The sequence below is a fragment of the Sander lucioperca genome, chromosome 16, assembly GCF_008315115.2.
Source record: "Sander lucioperca isolate FBNREF2018 chromosome 16, SLUC_FBN_1.2, whole genome shotgun sequence".
Classification (NCBI taxonomy): Eukaryota; Metazoa; Chordata; class Actinopteri; order Perciformes; family Percidae; genus Sander; species Sander lucioperca.
Window position 1 is genome coordinate 11,216,061 of NC_050188.1, and position 18,453 is coordinate 11,234,513.

Sequence of the window (18,453 nt, forward strand, 5' to 3'; positions counted from 1 at the left end):
GGCTGATATCACCAAGTTCCCATTCACTCCTGTCCCTGTGAAGAGTGAAGATGATGAAGAGGAAGCTCAGTCCTCACAGCTTCATCAGAGACAGACTCAACACATGGAAACGGAAGGTAATTGTGACGTTTTGAACGACAGCGGAGAACCTCTGACAGGTTTTAGAAGTAATTTGACTGTGTTGATGAGATCACACAGCAAACTTTAACGCTTATAGACAAATAATCAGTGCAACTGTCTTCTGTTATCTCAGCCAGTGGAAGCATGTAGATGTTAAACAGAAGAGGCTCCAGAATGGGGCCTTGGGGAATTCCGCATTTCATAATTCTCCACTCAGATGTTTACCTATAGACACAAAGTAGTCCCTGTTCTTTAAGTAGGATTCAAACCAGACCAGAAAATTAAATAAGAATAAGATAAGCCTCAGGTATAATTGTCAGTTTTTACAGCACTCGGACTGAAAATTAGAATGCAGAAACATGAAATACCAGTTTTACCACGTAAAGAGATTTGAAAAGAGACTCTGTACTGTTGATGCTGTCTCTCTGTGTCTGTGTTAACGTCTCTCTCTGTGTTTCCTGTTTCCTGCAGATGTGCAGCAGCTGTTGGTGGTTAAACAAGAGGTTCCCCCTGAGCAGCAGGAGTGTAGCTCCAGTATGGACCAGGAGGAGCCACACGTTAAAGAAGAACCGGAGGAAATGTGGAGCAGTCAGGAGGGAGAGCAGCTTCAAGGGCTGGAGGAGTCTGGAGGAGGCTTCCCATTCACTCTTGTCCCTGTGAAGAGTGAAGATGATGAAGAGAAAGGTAGGAACGTGTGTGTGTACGTTGCCATGGTAATCCACTGAGCGCAGCTAGGCAACAGAGCCATATGCATGGTCCGAAATCAAAGGGGTGATAGAATGCAAAACCGATTTTACCTTGTCATAGTTGAATAACGACAGTTTGGAGGGTAAGTAGGACATACGTAGAAGCTCTAAATCCCATTGATACCTCTTTCTTCTGCAAATCTCACATTTTGAAACTGCCTCTGAAAACGGCCAATCTCAACAAAGCTGGAAGCTGACGTCAGCATCCCAACTCCTAGTCTTTGTCACGCCCCAACATTTGCATGGGCTACACCACTGACCTGAGGTCAGCTTAGTCTTCTGAATCTAGCTAGGTCATGCAGATCTCCAGAGGTCCGCTATTTAATTACTAAATTCACTTCTGAGACTTTTTTATGCGAGAAATCAACTATGTAGAGGTCAAATATGGGCCGTTTTACGAAAATTGATAGCTAAATAAAAAGGAACTCTCTGCTGAGTTCAATGACACCTCACAGAAGACTCTACGGTTCAAATGGTATGAAAGGGGGCGTGGCCTGAGTAAGTGGGCGTGGTTAAATTATAGGGGGCGGCTCAGTATCACATGTAGACCACACATTCTAAGTTTCATTTAAATCGGATGAAGTTTGTCATATAAGGCTGATTTCCTGTTGCCAGCTATGACCAAAAGTCAATATTGGCCTGTATATGTCCTCAGGCCTGGACTGTTGTTAATTGTGTGAAATTTCAAGCAGATATGACAACGTACACTGTAGTTACAGCCACTTTCTCGTTCATCGCTAAACACTCAAAATGGCCACTATGCCACGCCCACACCGTTTGACGAAAAGTTTTTCTTTTAATAACTTTTCATCTTTAAGGTGTTGGGATGATAGAGACCAAATTTGAAGTCCGCCGGATTAAATCTCTAGGAGGAGTTCGTTAAAGTATAGCACCTTGACTTTTAGGCCTACTTCCTGTTGCCACTAGGGGGCGCTATGACTTTAAGTAAATATCGGCATTTATTTGTCCTCAGGGTTGGACTCTTATGAATCCTGAAAAGTTTCGAGCCAGTGGGCTGTACGCACGCTCTCTTCCGCATTCCAAGTCAGCCAGCTAGGCCACATCCGGCGTCGACGGCGCGCACGTAGCGTCAATAACAACTATGGCGTTTTTCACTCGGTCGCTTCAAGATGTCCCTAGGGTTACGGTCAACGACGTGAGTCGAATTATACAAACATTGTGTCATACATCGACAACCAAGAAGGAGAAGGGCTTCAAGTTGTATGTTTCGAGCTACATCCACAATTTTGAAGGTAAGATCTGGACGTATTTGTGTTTACATGCCCTTAGCATGCATGCTATCTAGTGCTAGTGCAGCAAGTGCAACGTAGGCTATAGGCGCTTTTCCATCACATGGTACCTGCTCGACTCGCCTCGACTCTACTCGCCTTTTTTGGTTTTCAATTACGAAAAAAAGTACCTGGTACCTGCTAACAGGTACTTTTTTTAGTACCTCCTCAGTCGAGGTTCCCAGCGAGCTGAGGCGAGCCGAAAAGGTGACGTGAAAGCAACAGACGGGGGTGTCCTGAACAAACCCGCTATTTTTAAACAGTTTAGCCAGCTGTGTTTTTTTTGCTGCCTCCAGCTTCTTCTGAAACAAAATGTGTCTTCTGGCAACAACACACCTTCCACGTTCTGTGTTAGGTCACGACAGTTTACTGCGGCGCTGCTTCTTTACAGTTCTGCGGAGGCTCCAGTCCAGGCAGAGCTTTCACCGTAGCCTACGTACACACACACATGCCGGCTCGACGCACACACCAGCTGACAAATGTATACATCAGGCCACATATTACACAGGCTACGGTGAAAGCTCTGGTGGAGCCTCTGCAGAACTGTAAAACAAGCTCAAGTGGCCTGATGTTTATACTTGTGCGCTGGTGTGTGCGTCGAGCCGGCAAGACGACCAGCCACGCTGAGGCGGGACTAAAATCTGCAACGGAAAACGGACGCACAGTGTGTCGAGTTGAGTCGAGGCGAGTAGAGCAGGTACCATGTAATGGAAAAACGCCATATGTGTCGGTCTGTCTACTATTATGTGTCAATCACATCCAATTTTCCTAACGCCTTTTGTCAATGTCAGTTTCAAACAAGGATTCAAGGACAGGAGAGGTAACCATTAGGGCTGAGTGCTACAGATCAATGAGGAAAAGCCAAAAGCCTCACAGCTTAAGCGTAAGAGAAAGTTATCCTGCAGGTTCAGCGCAGACTGGTTCATGGTTCATGAGACAGGTTACGTTCGGCAGATCAAAGTTTCTGTGAATCATTGCCTCTAATCCTGCTAAAAGTTATTTTAAAGACATATTTCATTTACCATACCATAAGTAATACTGGTGTGTTGTAGTATTTATCGATATTTAAATATGTACGCTAATCACTGGGATTCACAGAAACTGAGTTCTGTTTTGTCACTGCATTGACACACGCTCTGTGTCCACTGTTGAGGATGAGTAAAGTGAGATAAATAATAATATTGTGGCTACAATTTTAGCTCATACAAATTGTTTAGTAGTTATTTTTTTTTTCCACGTCATCTTTATATGTCGATGGTTCATATTTGTTTGTTTTGTCAAACATTCTCACTGTACTCATGTATTCAACTTTTAAAAAAATGCACTTTTATTCTATTATAACAGATTTGTGTATTTTCAGATTGTGCTTGGGGATGCCCGTCCTGTGCAGCTACAAAGCTGCCAGTGTACCTGTGTGGCGGGCAGTGATGCCGGGTAACGCGTAACGCGTTACTCTAATCTGACCACTTTTTTCAGTAACGACTAATCTAACGCGTTACTATTTCCAAACCAGTAATCAGATTAAAGTTACTTATCCAAGTCACTGTGCGTTACTATTTTTGTCATTTTCTTTAGTAAAAATATATATTGTTTTTGCTTTCTTCTTGCATCTCGGGGAGTGAAGTCACGTATGCGAGGACAGGTCACGTTTTCATCATGAGGACAGGTCACGTTTTCATCGTGAGGACAGGTCACGTTTTCAGCATGAGGACAGGTCACGTGTTCATCGTGAGGACAGGTCACGTTTTCATCGTGAGGACAGGTCACGTGTTCATCGTGAGGACAGGTCACGTTTTCAGCATGAGGACAGGTCACGTTTTCATCATGAGGACAGGTCACGTTTTCATCATGAGGACAGGTCACGTTTTCATCGTGAGGACAGGTCACGTTTTCAGCATGAGGACAGGTCACGTGTTCATCGTGAGGACAGGTCACGTTTTCAGCATGAGGACAGGTCACGTTTTCATCATGAGGACAGGTCACGTTTTCATCGTGAGGACAGGTCACGTTTTCATCGTGAGGACAGGTCACGTTTTCAGCATGAGGACAGGTCACGTGTTCATCGTGAGGACAGGTCACGTTTTCATCGTGAGGACAGGTCACGTGTTCATCGTGAGGACAGGTCACGTTTTCAGCATGAGGACAGGTCACGTTTTCATCATGAGGACAGGTCACGTTTTCATCATGAGGACAGGTCACGTTTTCATCGTGAGGACAGGTCACGTTTTCAGCATGAGGACAGGTCACGTGTTCATCGTGAGGACAGGTCACGTTTTCAGCATGAGGACAGGTCACGTTTTCATCATGAGGACAGGTCACGTTTTCATCATGAGGACAGGTCACGTGTACCACGCAGCGACACAAACGTGAACAACAATGGAGGGAGGAGAGAGATGCGCGTTTTCTAGCTGGAAATACAGTCACTATTTTGAGTTTGTGTCAGCTAAAGACGGCAATATTAAGGTTCGTTGTACACTCTGCTGGTGGCGACAAAGTGCTATCTAGCTACAAAAACACTACGTCAAATTTGAAGAAACATTTGGAGTCGCAGCACTGCAGTCAAACTTACAGAGCAAGTCCCACCAGGTGGTGCGAAGCAGAGAGCAGGAGGTCCCCCACCACCCAAACAACAAAAGCTGGACTTCGGTGCAAAACCAGTAAGTGGGGGAGAGTTGAAGAAGTTGGTGGGGCAGTATGTTGTAGAGGAAATGCTGCCCTTAAACACGGTTGACTCGCCTTTGTTTCGTGCGATAATAAACTAGATCCCTACTACTGTCAATGCCAACCTGCCTCACAGTAAACCGGTTGTCATTTTTATGTTGAGGCTGTGGGGGTGTTGTCAGCAGCTGTTGAATGTAACTAATAAAGTAATCTGTAAAGTAACTAAGTTACTTTTAAAATCAAGTAATCTGTAAAGTAACACTGGTGGCGGGTACAGCTTTGTATTTAATGTTTACTCTGTATGTGTGCTGTGTGTCTGAAATTTTGCTGCTGCAACAACGTTATTTCCCATTTTTTGGGATCAATAAAAAAATCTATCTATCTATCATCTATCTGTAATCATGTGGCAGCACTGTTGTACCAGACTGCACATTATTGCCAGCTAAGCATCACCTCTGTTCCCCCAACACACAGCTGCACAGAGACTGAACAGAAGTGGCATAAGCCAAGATCCATGGTAACTAATGTTTCTAATAGTGTACTTCGATTCTATCTATTTATGTTTTATTGATAACCTTTAACCTGGTCTGGTTAATAACATGGTGATTCTTTCAGCCAGACCCAAGGAACGAAAACTGATGGAAGGCATCAGGTTAGTATTGTTGTTATTATCATTAAAGACATTTTCTGTAGTAATCAGTGAGGCCTCAGATAAAGTAGTAATCTTATCATATTATACATTGTATGTTAACATCCATTGTTAGTATTTATAATGTCAGTTGTTTAAGCAAGAAAGTCCAAATTTTGGCAGTCAGCATTTTTTTTAGTTATTATGTTCGTTTGTTCGTTCAACTTATATGTAACTTATTTTATGGCTCATTTAAAAAAACAACAAAAAAAAACAACATTATTTTGTCTTTTCCATAGGAGCAACTTGTATAAGGGCGTCAGTTCAGCTCTGCCTGAACTTTCCACACTCAGGGTGGATGAAGTCTACCATGATGTTCCAAGTGATGTGGCTCCACTGATAACAACTATGGCTATGGACATTAATGTTCCTCTGGTTGACTCTGCATTTGGAAAAGTGCAAGAAGTGTGTTATCCTATCATATGCCAGCAAAAAGAGTTCCAAAAACCTGTCCCCACACAGGTGCTCCTTCTCCCCCACAGCTGCCACTTCAGGGTTACAGGCTGGGACCCTCTACCTGCTCTTTTGTCTGCACTCAACATCAGCAGCACCACATGATGTCCCTGGCAACAACATTAGAGACCGCACACAAAATTGCCAACAGCACAAAAGAGCAGAGTTCCTGCATTGAGTGGCACCAACTAAGGCGGACCCGCATCACCTCCTCCAAGTTCAGAGAGGTCTGTCACACCAGGGCACAGAGCTCTGCTGAAAATCTTGCCAAAAGACTTCTGAGACCTAGCCATCAGACTGCAGACATGAGAGGGGACTTGACATGGAACCTGCTGCAGTAGAGGAGTACTGCAGAGTAAGGGAGGTTAACCACTATCCCTGTGGCTTCCTTATCCACCCTGACGCACCCTGGATGGGGTCATCACCTGATGGCATTGCGTACGATCCAAAGGGGCAGACAGTGTTTGGCCTTGTTGAAATTAAATGCCCCAATGTAGCAAGCTATGGTGACTGCCCATATATTAAGATCAGTGACGGCACACACACATTAAGGAAATCTCATTCCTACTTTTGGCAGATCCAGGGCCAGATGTTGATTTCTGGTTTGGACTGGTGTGACTTTGTTGTCTACAAGACATGTTTATTCAGAGGATTCCCAGAGACAATGAAATCACCAAAACAATGAAAGTAAAAATTGATTATTTCTTTTTTTACTGTTCCCTCTATGCTTCCCTAAATAATTAGATTCTGATAGCCTGTCACGCTTTTTTACAGAATGCTGTTAATTTCTGGCAGTTCTAATCTAGCAGCTCTTATCAGTTCAATCCATTTCAAAATATTTGTACATATATATTTGATTCAAGTTTTTATATTTTTGTTTTATTCTTAATTGTATTACTATGTTTCTTGTTGTATTTGCATACTAATGTAATGTAATCTATTATTAAATTACATGTTACATGTTCTTCTTATTCATTTTTTTGTAGGTAATAATTCATTACCTAAAAATAGTATTTTATAACTTTGTAATTTGGTAGCCCTAAATAAAGGTTATTATTCAGTAAATATAATTCACTGTGCATGAAAGTATTATTCTTTTATTACAGATGGCTTAAAAGCACTGGTGAGGTAAAGTACATATAACATGCAAATAATCCAGTAGTTCTTTATTCAAAGAGTATGCAATGTACAGCAGTGCATACATAACATGAGGAACTATAAAATTAAATGTATACAAAGTAATTTACAAAGGTACATTTAAAGAAAGTAGTTTTCTACTACTGCTACTCTGGCTTCTTTGCCCAAGCCTTTACAAGAGGCCCGTTTTCATAGTTTGTCAGAAGACATGCAACAGTATACAGCTGATTAATGTTGCCAAAAAAGCCGAAGTGGAATCTCTGTGTCAAAGAACTTGTGTTCCTTAAGGCGCTCAACATGCACCCTGAGGTGTGCAATTGCTTGGGTCTCCCTGACCTCACAGGCTGGGATCTTCCAGAGAGAAATGCTGGCCTATAAATCTTGCAAGGCACAAGGTCATCAACAAGAAAACCTCGGTCAACCATGATGGCCATCCCAGGTCTCAAAAGGGAGAGAATTCCAGACTCTCGCATGATCTGTTTGTCACTGATGGAACCAGCGTACGGTGGAGAGATAAATGTGACCGCCCCATGAGGAGCCACTCCAAGCAGCCCTTTGAGAGTACAGTGGGACTTGTATGCTGAGAACATTTCACTTTGGAGAAGAAGTGTTGAAGGGCACCGGCACTTCAGCTCTGTGCAGTCCAGGATGACTCTAGTGTCTGCATAGTCCTTAAACTCAGCTGGCAGATGTGCCCTTATTTTCTCCTCTGGTATCCAGATCCTCACAGACCCTAGCACAGTGTACAGAAAGTTGCTCTACGTTGTAATGATCCGACTGACTGTGGACTGGTGGACTCCATACCGGTCTTTTGAACCCAGTGCCAGGTAGTTGAGAAACATGAACATCTCATCAATGGGCTGCAGGGAACGAGTCTGTTAAAAAGCATGCATTATGTTTCTCTCAACCTCTATTAGCCCTGATCTTTGTTAAAGGGATAGTTCACTTCAAAATGAAAATCATATACTCACTGAATTTCTTTCTTTCTTCAAAATATCTTTCTTTGTGTTCAGCAGAAGAAAGAAATTCATACAGGTTTGAAACAACTTCAGGGTGAGTATATGATGACAATTTTCATTTTGAAGTGAACTATCCCTTTAAGTTGTATTGTATGGTCCATGTAAATAACTACTTACTACAGTGGAACTTGGCTCTGTAAAGGTGCCTCTCTGTGCTTGTGTCACACTGACCATAGATGGCAGTGATGGCTCTATTAAGGCCCAGAATCTCATCAGCACGTCATAGGATGCAAATCTAAATAAAAGCAATTATAGAGATTCAGATAATTAGCATTTAAATCTTGTATCAGTGTATACTATGAAACTACTAGGAAGCATTTCAAATATACAACTCTGTTAGCCTTCATCTCTCTCTCTCTCTCTCTCTCTCTCTCTCTCTCTCTCTCTCACTCACTCACTCACACTCACTCACTCACTCACTCACACACACACAACTATATCTGTTGCTGCAAAAGTACTACAGAACAATCTGGACATCTTACCTTGTGAAAAAACGTATGTCCTTGTCTGAGGCAGCAAAACGATGAATTCCAAAGCGCTGATTCATTGTCAGCTTCTCACGTGTTCCCTCAGCTTGAGAATCTCATCTCTGAGAGACATGTGGTCATCAAGGGCTAAATCAACAACTGCAGGATCTGGAGCCAAAGTGTAGTTGTGGTCCATTAGGGCTGTCAAAATTGCTCAAAAATGACGTTTGAATATTCCCTCTAAAAAAACACATAATATTCGAACTATTCGAACATCTGGTTGCGCATGCGCATTTTGTCAATGACGCGCATTACGTCAATAACAGGACAAATTAATACAAAGAGACATAACTACTTGTATAGGTAGTCTATTTAAGTTTAAACATATTTGACAACGTATTACCTACACAAAAACAAGTAAATCAAATGATGGCCAAGACCGCAGACCTCACGCTCTCTCGCTCGCTCACTCGAGCACTTTCTCTCTCTCTGCCCTCACGCTCTCTGTCCTCACTCTCTCTCGCCCTCACGCTCTCTGCCCTCACTCTCTCTGCACAATGTGCGGCTGTGCGCATAACTGTTTAAAATGAACAACAATATAGACATTTTGAGTGCTGATCAAGAGTTTTGTGCAAGCAATTTAAGGTCGCGACTATTGTCCCAAATATAGCAGGCTTCATTCAGTGATTGAACAAATATTAACATTAATTGAAGTTTTTCAGTAGCCTATATAGAACCGACATTGAACGCTCCGAGCGAGCTGTGCTGTGGTAAACATGGAGCTTTTCCTTGACGTGAAACAGAAAATAATCAAACCAGTGGAAGCAGTGCATTTAACCTTTATTCATGCATATCTCTTCAGTCGTAGCGTAGGGATATGGTACCTCGGTTCATTGCTTGACAGAACTCCCTGAAGCCTGCCCCATCCACGACCCTGATTGGTCTCATGTCCTTACAAATGAACGAAAATAATTTCTCCGTTATGGCCTCTTGTTGTGTTGCAGACGAAGAGCTTGTGGCAGGCGGTGCAAAATCCGTGTCAAGACGTGACTGTTTAGCTGGAGATCCACACATTATGCCATGCTCATTTGGGTGCACATTTTCGAGATGTGACCTCATGTTGCTAGTGGTCGAATGGTATGCTAACTGTATTTTACATAGCTTGCATACAACTTTATCTCGCGACTCAACTATTTTACCTCCTACCGACCAAAATCCAAAGTACTTCCAGACATGGCTTTTTAGATTTTGGGGGGTTAAAATCGCTTTCTCTGATGCGGTCGAGTTGGGCTCTGCACTTTCTGCCATCTTCCATGCAAGACGAGTCAATTTTCAGCAGTGACGCTGTGCCAGACAGTGCAACTCCTGTGACCTGTCCCTGAACCCTCAGGCTGCTAGCAGACAGCCAGACAGCCTCTGCTACCGCGAGCATTTCTTTCCACATTTTTTTTTTTTTAATTTGAATATTAATTTTCACCTTCAAAATTCGTTTTTTAAAAACTATTCGAATATATATTCGAATTTAGAATATTCGTTGACAGCCCTATGGTCCATAGGGATATAAGCTTTCTCGCACGCTGCGTCGCCGTCATCCTCCGACACCTGTGGCGGACACTCTCTCCTCTCCCATACCCCCGGTCGTGAAGTAGGAAGGGTGAAATTGTTCCACTCAAATAATGCTGAAACAGCTCCCTTGTTTAATCGCCGCCTCCCTGTCTCTGACACTGGCTCACGAACATCTTCCTTATTAAAATGCCGGCTACATACTCGGGTATGGGGAGTAACTGTGAATTTGTCCCTCCGGATAGCGACGAGCCATTTTCGCCTGATTTCCGCGTCAGATGGAAATGTATGAAAACTAAGTAAACTGTTGTACTTGCTCGAAGCTTGACACAGAGGCACACAGCAATGCTCGGCTGTACTGTTGTTGGTTCGCTGAAATTTGAACGTTTTCTTACTAGTCGTATTGTTGTTGCTATCGTTATATCGCTTTTGTAAACAATCGCCTCAGCGCTACCGGAAATGGCTTAGCAGGCTGAGATTTTAGCGGAAGTACGTCATCACCTCCGTATGCATATAGCCTATTGGACAATGTACACTCAAGTTACACCCACTTCCTGTTTTGATGGCGAAATGCACAAAATGGCCGCCCCGCCACAACCACGCCCTATGATGAAAAGTTTTTCTTTTAACAACTTTTCATCTTTAATGTCTTAGGATGGCACAGACTGAATTTGAAGTTGATCGGATGAAATCTCTAGGAGGAGTTCGTTAAAGTACGACATGTGGAAATGGCCAAAATCGCACTAATTTCGAACTTTGAAATCAAAATGGCGGACTTCATGTTGGGTTTAGGGTATGGCTCCAATGACGTTTTTTGTACAGCTTGACATGTTACATATGTGTACCAACTTTCGAGAGTCTACGTTAAACGCACTGCAGGGGCTCAATTCTTTTAACTTTGTAGGAGGCGCTAGTGAGCCATTTTTGCGCGCCTATTCCCGAAACCCTTAAAATACGTAAATTTCCGTCAGACTTGATGCAATCGCCAATTTTGGTGAGTTTATGAATATGTTAAGCCCCTCAAAAAGCCAATTCACTTGCCGGGAAAGGAATAATAATAATTCCTTCAGTTCCAATAGGGCCTTCGCCGCTGTCGGCGCTCGGGCCCTAAATATACGTTTATTATGCCGAAAGTGAAGCTGACTAGCTGCTACCTGTACACATAGGATTGAAGGGACAGTAGCAGCTAACGAAATCCCTAATGTTCACAAAAATTCATTAACTTGAAATCGGACATTGTTAGCTTTATAAGACCTTGGGGTAGATGTTATATAAGTGGCGTGACGAAATTCAAACTGTAAATATAGCTACTCTAGTTATGCCGGCAGCTGGCAGCCAGCCAGCTCCACGGAGCACCGCGTAGCCCAGAGTATTCCAGTAGTCCAGTACCCAGGGAAACGGTGACTTTCACTGGGTATGGAGGTTGCCGCTTTCTCGTTAGACTGTGTGGAGCTCCTAGCTAAAGTCCGACACATCTTACCAAATTTGCAATTAGTCATCAATTTTCATAAAACGGCCCATATTTGAGCTTTATATAGTTGATTTCTTGCTTAAAAAAGTCTCAGAAGTGAATTTAATAACGAAATACCAGACAAACAATGTATAACTTTGCAGTGTCTGAAATATGAGACCTGCTGTCTCGTCTTCAGTGTGTTTCTATGGGGTTCGCTCAAACCAATCAGAGCGCAGCTCGTCTAAATATTCATGAGCAGACCATATTTGGAAGAAAAGCTCTTGTTCCAAATAGAGCCATATTCACAGGGTAGTTAAGGGCCTAATAAAATAGCATTCGGGCAATTTTCAGCCCAACCAATGTTACATACTCTATTAGGAGACCTTAAGGAACAGTGTGAAATACCCTATATAATCATTCTATCACCCCTTTAAGTTTAAGGCTCAAGCAGATTGGAATAATTTATGTGGAAATAAGATCAATTTCATTACTTGTTTTGTTTAAACATGTCCTGCCTGCTCACTTTAAGATACACTGCCATTGTGTACCTTATGCCTACTGTGCAATCCTTAATATTTATAATTGACTGTAGTTGGAAATCCACTCAGACTCTACTGTTTACCTAGTCACTTATTATTGGCCATCTTGGCCATTTGCTGGTTGTGATGTATTGATGAACATATGCATGTTTTTTTAAATTATTTTATTTATTTATTTTTGTATATGTACGTTGCCGTATTGTTAATTGTATATTTATTTTTATTTTATTATTTATTTATTTTTTTTCTTTCACTTCTCTGTTGATTATGTTGTATGTTGAGACCCCCTCGAAAACGAGATGATACATCTCAAGGGGTTTATCCTAATAATAAACAAATTTGAACATTGAACAATGCTGATGGTTTACCCAGGTGGTCCTCTTATAGATTTGTCGCATACTGTGCTGTGTGCAGATAACTAGGAGTTGTAATGGCTTGCCTGTGGCCGACAAAACTCATTTCATAGTCTCTAAGGTAGAGGATGTTGTAACTGCTGCTTTGGACTTGTTGATTCTGGTAAGGCCCCACTAGCTATGTTTCCATCCACACGTTCTTATCCGAATTAGGTGATATCGAATGAAAAATGCCTTATGGAAACAGTAAAATTCGATAGAATTTCATGAATATCGACTCAAATGAAATGCATTCGGTCTCATCGGATTTTATCTTGACCGATATACGGCTTATGCGATAAACGCTGATGGAAACGTTATTTGCCGAATAAATAATGAATTGCGATTAAGTTTTAGGTCATTTTATGGTTGCAACCCACCACAAAACAAAGAAGAAGAAGTTTTAGTTAATTTCCGCCCAGTATTTCCTCTCTGTTTGCACACATGGCGGGTGTCAACAAAGACAGATGGAAGTGAACGAACAAGGAGACGCACTACCGGGAGTGCCGACACAAATGTCCCTTATGATGCAGCGATCATCTACCACAGCCTGTAGTACGATTGATGGCCAGCCCTTTCTATTGACAAAATCCCTGCAGCCTTCAGCAGGGGGTCTAATGGGGACGTGAGTCCCGTCTATTGCGCCATACACCTGTGGCATAAGGTGCGCTCTGGAGTTACGCAGCGAGATATCATGCGCCTCATCCACTCCAGGTAGGTATATATACCTTCGCATCATCCTCGTTCATATGGCATTGCACACGGCGTAAACACACCGGTGCACGGTGGTTTTGCTGACTCCAAACGTTTCGCCTACCACTCTGTTCTCTGCGCATGGAGCCAGTTTGTAGAGCGCAATGGTGATACGCTTCTCGGTTGGAACCGGAGGGCGATAGCTTGCGACATCTGGGGAAAAGAACGGGCCAAACAAATTACACAACAGGTCAAATGTTGTCTTAGTCATCCGAAAATGCTTCAACCAAAGGTTTTCCGTGAAGTGTCTCTGAACCACGACCTCCCAGAACTGTTTGGAGCGCTGTCGTTCCCACACCACAGGCCGCCTCCGTTGTCGTCGGGTATTTACGTGCATCTGCATCATCATAGCAATGTGTTGATAGCATTGTTTTCTTATTATAGCTTGATATGTCGCTATCAGCTGGCACATAAGCACTATTACAACTTGTGCAATATTGATAATTTGTTGGTAGATGAAATGATCCATTTTGTCTGGCAAAACTTTGTTCGCAAAAGTTAACTTGAATGTTGTGCGATTCAGTGCGAAAATGAATGGAAACACCTTAAGATGTCTAAAATCAATTCGATATACCAATTTGATCGCAAAACAGCATGTGACGTCATTACGCACAGGTTTTTATTCGCTTTAAAGCCGTTGGATGGAAACACACTTTCACCAGCTTTATTCGCATGAGTTTTTTTACCGAACTTCAGATAATTCGATTGACAATTGGATGGAAACTTAGCTACTGTATGTCAAACTAGGCTGCATCCTGAGATCCGGGTAAAACTTCACTGCCGGCTCGAAGGACCAATTGTTGAATAGGTATTCACTTAGGACTGTATAGGTGATGGTTACTTATAGGGATGCTCCATTAAGTTGCAATAAAAACAGACATCTATGTCATTTACATAGGAGAATGTCAGCATTGTCCAAATACAACAGTCTTACTAGAAATGTAAAGGTACAGCTAAACTAGCATTAGCATAAGGGAGGCACATGGTAATTAGATCAACTCTGTAGAGATGCACCGATTACAACTTTCTAGGCGGATTCTGATTTCCGATTTTCTTTGAGTTTGGCCAGCCGATACCGATTTTAGCCGATTCCGATTTCATTTTTCTAACCACTTTACAGCACACACAAATATTTATTTTCTAAATTTTTTTTAATGATAAAATGTAGAAAATGTTACATTTAACATTTTTTAACATTGAACATAGAACATTTTTTTAAATAGATAATTGATCGCTATAAAATACAACTATATAAATTACTCCTGGTGTGGGAAATTAACACACATCTAAAGTGCAGTGTTATGAAAGAACCATTTCCGTCTTTTCACATCCAATATCCAACTAAAAAATGTGATATATTTAGCAAACTAAACTTCTGTATGTATGAAAACAGGGAAAACAGGTAATGGCAATAAAATAATATATAAATAACAGATAAAAATAAAATAAATATAGCCTTAATGCAGTATAAAGATATTTCTCAAAACGCACACACAGGCCTGTTTGAACGTCAATAGTAACGTTACCTGAAAACAGTGTGTAGTTCCTTTTTTAGCAAGTTTGCTTTATGTGTCATTGTGCATAAATATGAACACTACCGTTGCTGTCAACAGGCTTATCTGCTAACGTTAGCTACCGACAGTTACCTTGGAACAATCCAGCAAATAGACGGTACCCTAGAGTGCCGTTTCCTGAAACGGATGGTGTAACGTCACCGCTCATTTTACAGTTTAACAACAAAACTAAACTCTTTAAAGATTACTAAGTTTTTAATGTTGGTTTTGAGCAGTATGCATCCCCACTAAACTGGAAAGCGTTTTAAACAGTAACGTTAATACAGTGTGTCGGAGGCCACCGGGGCGTCAGAGGCAGAGGGACCACACAGCGTTTGCTAACGTTAGCTTCTTGTCTCATCTGGGTTCTGATAAACAGTAAATTCATCAAAGTCAGTGTGCCCAACGCTATTTTCCGATAAACTGTAGCTGTCATATTTCACGGGACCCGCGTGAGTGCGGTTTTCATGTTCCATAACTTCTAAAATACAACTATGCCTAGCCTATAAAAATAAATCTTTTTCTAGCTATCACCTGTCTGGATATTCTAACACAGGCTTTTCCGGTGTTAAATAGCGTTCTTTTCACTGTTAGTCTCGTTTGCTGTTACAGCTCATTTAAGATCATAATATGAAAAATGACAGTTACAGAAACACTAAAAAGTTACATATAGTCAATTTAATTACAGACTGTGGCACTTTGTGCTCAACAGTACAGTTGCATTATTTCACCACAAGAGGGCCCTAATATTAGCCTGGTCCTACCAGACTCTGGTACATTTCATTTGTCCAGAGAGTCTGGCCTCTCTCCATTGACAAGTGTTAACTTCCTTGAAGGTGGGTACTCTGTTGAAGTTTAAAACTATTGGATCTGCCCAGAGACACTCTGGATCTGCCATAACCAATCACTAACGTTTGGTCGTGACTTATGTCATGCGCATGTGCAACAAGAGGGGAGACCAACTATCGGCTTATATTTAGCAGTAGCATCGTTAGCGTTAGCCTTAGCCAACTCCTTCACCACTAACGGAGCGAGCTGAAAAATCTAACTTTTCCCGAACCCCGTGGGGAGGAGGGTCACAACATTATGGCCACCAACACAACTCAGCAAAGATTGTTCTTGCACGGGCTTTAACTTCTGGATATTCTGCAGCGTTGCTGCCACAACGGACCGAATGAAAATTGAGCGGAAGTAAGTAGGAGGGCGGAGCCAGGCTACACTAATATGTCAGTCAACAGAGTTTCCAACAGTTTTCCAAGGCTGAAAAGGAAGACTAGCAGTGTAGATGTAACCTAAGTAACTGACTGAACAACCAGTTTTTCTTTGTAACAATCACAATCCAGGTGATAAGATACAGTTCCACAACATTTCTCTGTGTCTTTCCTGCAGATGTTGAGCAGCTGTTGGTGGTTAAAGAAGAGGATCCCCCTGAGCAGAAGGAGTGTAGCTCCAGTGTGGACCAGCAGGAGCCAGAGCCCCCCCCACACATTAAAGAGGAACAGGAGGAACTGTGGAGCAGTCAGGAGGGAGAGCAGCTTCAAGGGCTGGAGGAGGCTGATATCACCAAGTTCCCATTCACTCCTGTCCCTGTGAAGAGTGAAGATGATGAAGAGGAAGCTCAGTCCTCACAGCTTCATCACAGACAAACTCAACACATGGAAACAGAAGCTGATGGAGAGGACTGTGGAGGACCAGAACCAGCCAGGAACTCACATCCACCTTTACAAGTAAAGACTGAAGACCAGACTGGAGACTCTTCTGAACCTGAGACTGATGACAGTGCTGATTGGAAGGAGACCAGAGGACCTCAGTCAGCTTTAAACTCTCTGAAACATGATTTAATACGTAAGAAAACATTCAGCTGCTCGGAGTGTGGGAGAAGATTTACCCGCAGGACAAATCTGAAGACACATATGATGATTCACAGAGGAGAAAAACCTTTCAGCTGCTCTGAGTGTGATAAAGCTTTCACTGTAGGGGGACACCTGAAGAGACACATGAGAACTCACACAGGAGAAAAACCTTTCAGCTGCTCAGTTTGTAAGAAATCTTTTGCTGAGAATGGAGATTTACAGAAACACATTCGAATCCACACAGGAGAAAAACCTTTTAGCTGCAGTGTTTGTAACAAAAGATTTGCCCAGCGGTCTAATCTCAAAACACATAAATGTGTTGGTCCGATGGAGAAGAGACACATGATGACTCATACAGGAGAAAAACCTTTTAGCTGCTCTGAGTGTGGTAAAGCTTTCACTGATAGTGGAAAATTTAAGAAACACATGAGAACTCACACAGGAGAAAAACCTTTTAGCTGCTCTGAGTGTGGTAAAGCTTTCACTGATAGTGGAATACTGAAGAAACACGTGAGAACTCACACAGGAGAAAGACCTTTCAGCTGCTCAGTTTGTAAGAAATCTTTTACACAGAGAGAAAATTTACGGACACACATGAGAATTCACACAGGAGAAAAACCTTTCAGCTGCTCAGTTTGTAAGAAACCTTTTACACGGAGTGGAGATATACCACGACACATGAGAATCCACACAGGAGAAAAACCTTTTAGCTGCTCTGAGTGTGGTAGAGCTTTCACTGAACTTGGAACCCTGAAGACACACATGAGAACTCACACAGGAGAGAAGTCTTTTAGCTGCTCAGTTTGTAAGAAATATTTTACACAGAGAGGAAATGTACAGTTACACATGAGAATCCACACAGGAGAAAAAAGATTCAGCTGCTGTGTTTGTAACAAAAGATTTGCCTGGCGTTCTGAGGTCAAAAGACATAAATGTGTTGGTCAGATGGAAACAGAAGCTGATGGAGAGGACTGTGGAGGACCAGAACCAGCCAGGAACTCACATCCACATCCTCTTTTACAACCAGAGACTGAAGACCAGACTGGAGACTCTTCTGATCCTGAGACTGGTGACATGGAATAACGTTTGTGCGTTTAATTCCAAGTAAAACTTCTCAAGTATCAAACAACAATCTCTATGTACAAACATCTAGATAGAAGACATTATATTGTGTGGTAGAAAAAAGTACACTCTGATTTCAAATATTTTATTAGATGTTGTTTTGTCTTGTAATGTCTGTTATATAATCAATCATAATCAAGGAATTTTCTCTTTGAAGCAAAGCTGAGATGGACATATTATGGTCTGTATAAAACTATAAAAACTCACTTGTACATTGCTATGTTCCAAAGTAATATGATCAGTGACACCAACATGATTAAGGTCTTTTGACATGTGTAGTGTCTCCTATGCCACTAATTAGGCCATGGTAAAGCTAATAAAGTAAAGAAATATAATCGTTTGATATGACCGGTGTGGTCACCAGGACATGCTGAGTACCCTCCAGGATGAAATAAAGTGAAATTATTTGAAGTCAACCATCTGTTGACTAGCATGTAGGTTAGTAGTTATCGTCGGGTCACAATGACCTAGGTGTACTTAAGAAAAGGAAGATGATAGGAATGTTAATAGTAAAAATATCACCAGTTCAGGTTCATCTAAAGATGTAACGAACATGAGGTAACTGTGGGCGTGAATGTGTCCAACTGGAACCGCCCAAAACGCTGTATAAGAAGAGAGTCGTGTGAAACTTAGATTCAGTTATCT

At 42.0% G+C, this 18,453-nt stretch overlaps 1 protein-coding gene and 2 long non-coding RNA genes across 3 annotated transcripts; 2 read left to right on the forward strand and 1 right to left on the reverse strand.

Moving 5' to 3' along the window:
• Positions 1-82: 82 nt before the first annotated feature.
• Positions 83-16,339, forward strand: LOC116050070. Its single transcript, XR_004104997.2, has 3 exons — positions 83-116; positions 592-677; positions 16,309-16,339. It is a non-coding gene; the product is annotated as an uncharacterized LOC116050070 (long non-coding RNA).
• On the reverse strand, positions 7,073-8,732 carry LOC116050073. The gene is made up of 3 exons (XR_004105001.1): positions 8,596-8,732; positions 8,231-8,348; positions 7,073-7,969 (listed from the first exon to the last, which is right to left on the reverse strand). It is a non-coding gene; the product is annotated as an uncharacterized LOC116050073 (long non-coding RNA).
• A 258-nt stretch (positions 16,340-16,597) lies between the features above and the next one.
• Positions 16,598-17,912, forward strand: LOC116050102 (gastrula zinc finger protein XlCGF17.1-like). The gene is made up of 2 exons (XM_035993014.1): positions 16,598-16,830; positions 17,029-17,912. Exons 1-2 carry the CDS (start codon positions 16,747-16,749, stop codon positions 17,767-17,769), a joined length of 825 nt encoding a protein of 274 aa, XP_035848907.1. The 5' UTR covers positions 16,598-16,746; the 3' UTR covers positions 17,770-17,912.
• The last annotated feature ends 541 nt before the right edge of the window (positions 17,913-18,453 follow it).

Excerpts from the sequence above, each read along its gene's own strand:
- LOC116050102 (XM_035993014.1), top strand. The coding sequence starts at position 16,747 with ATGATGATTCACAGAGGAGAAAAACCTTTCAGCTGCTCTGAGTGTGAT. Across the intron at positions 16,831-17,028 it reads GGGGACACCTGAAGAGACAC|ATGATGACTCATACAGGAGA; the intron begins ATGAGAACTCAC and ends GAGAAGAGACAC.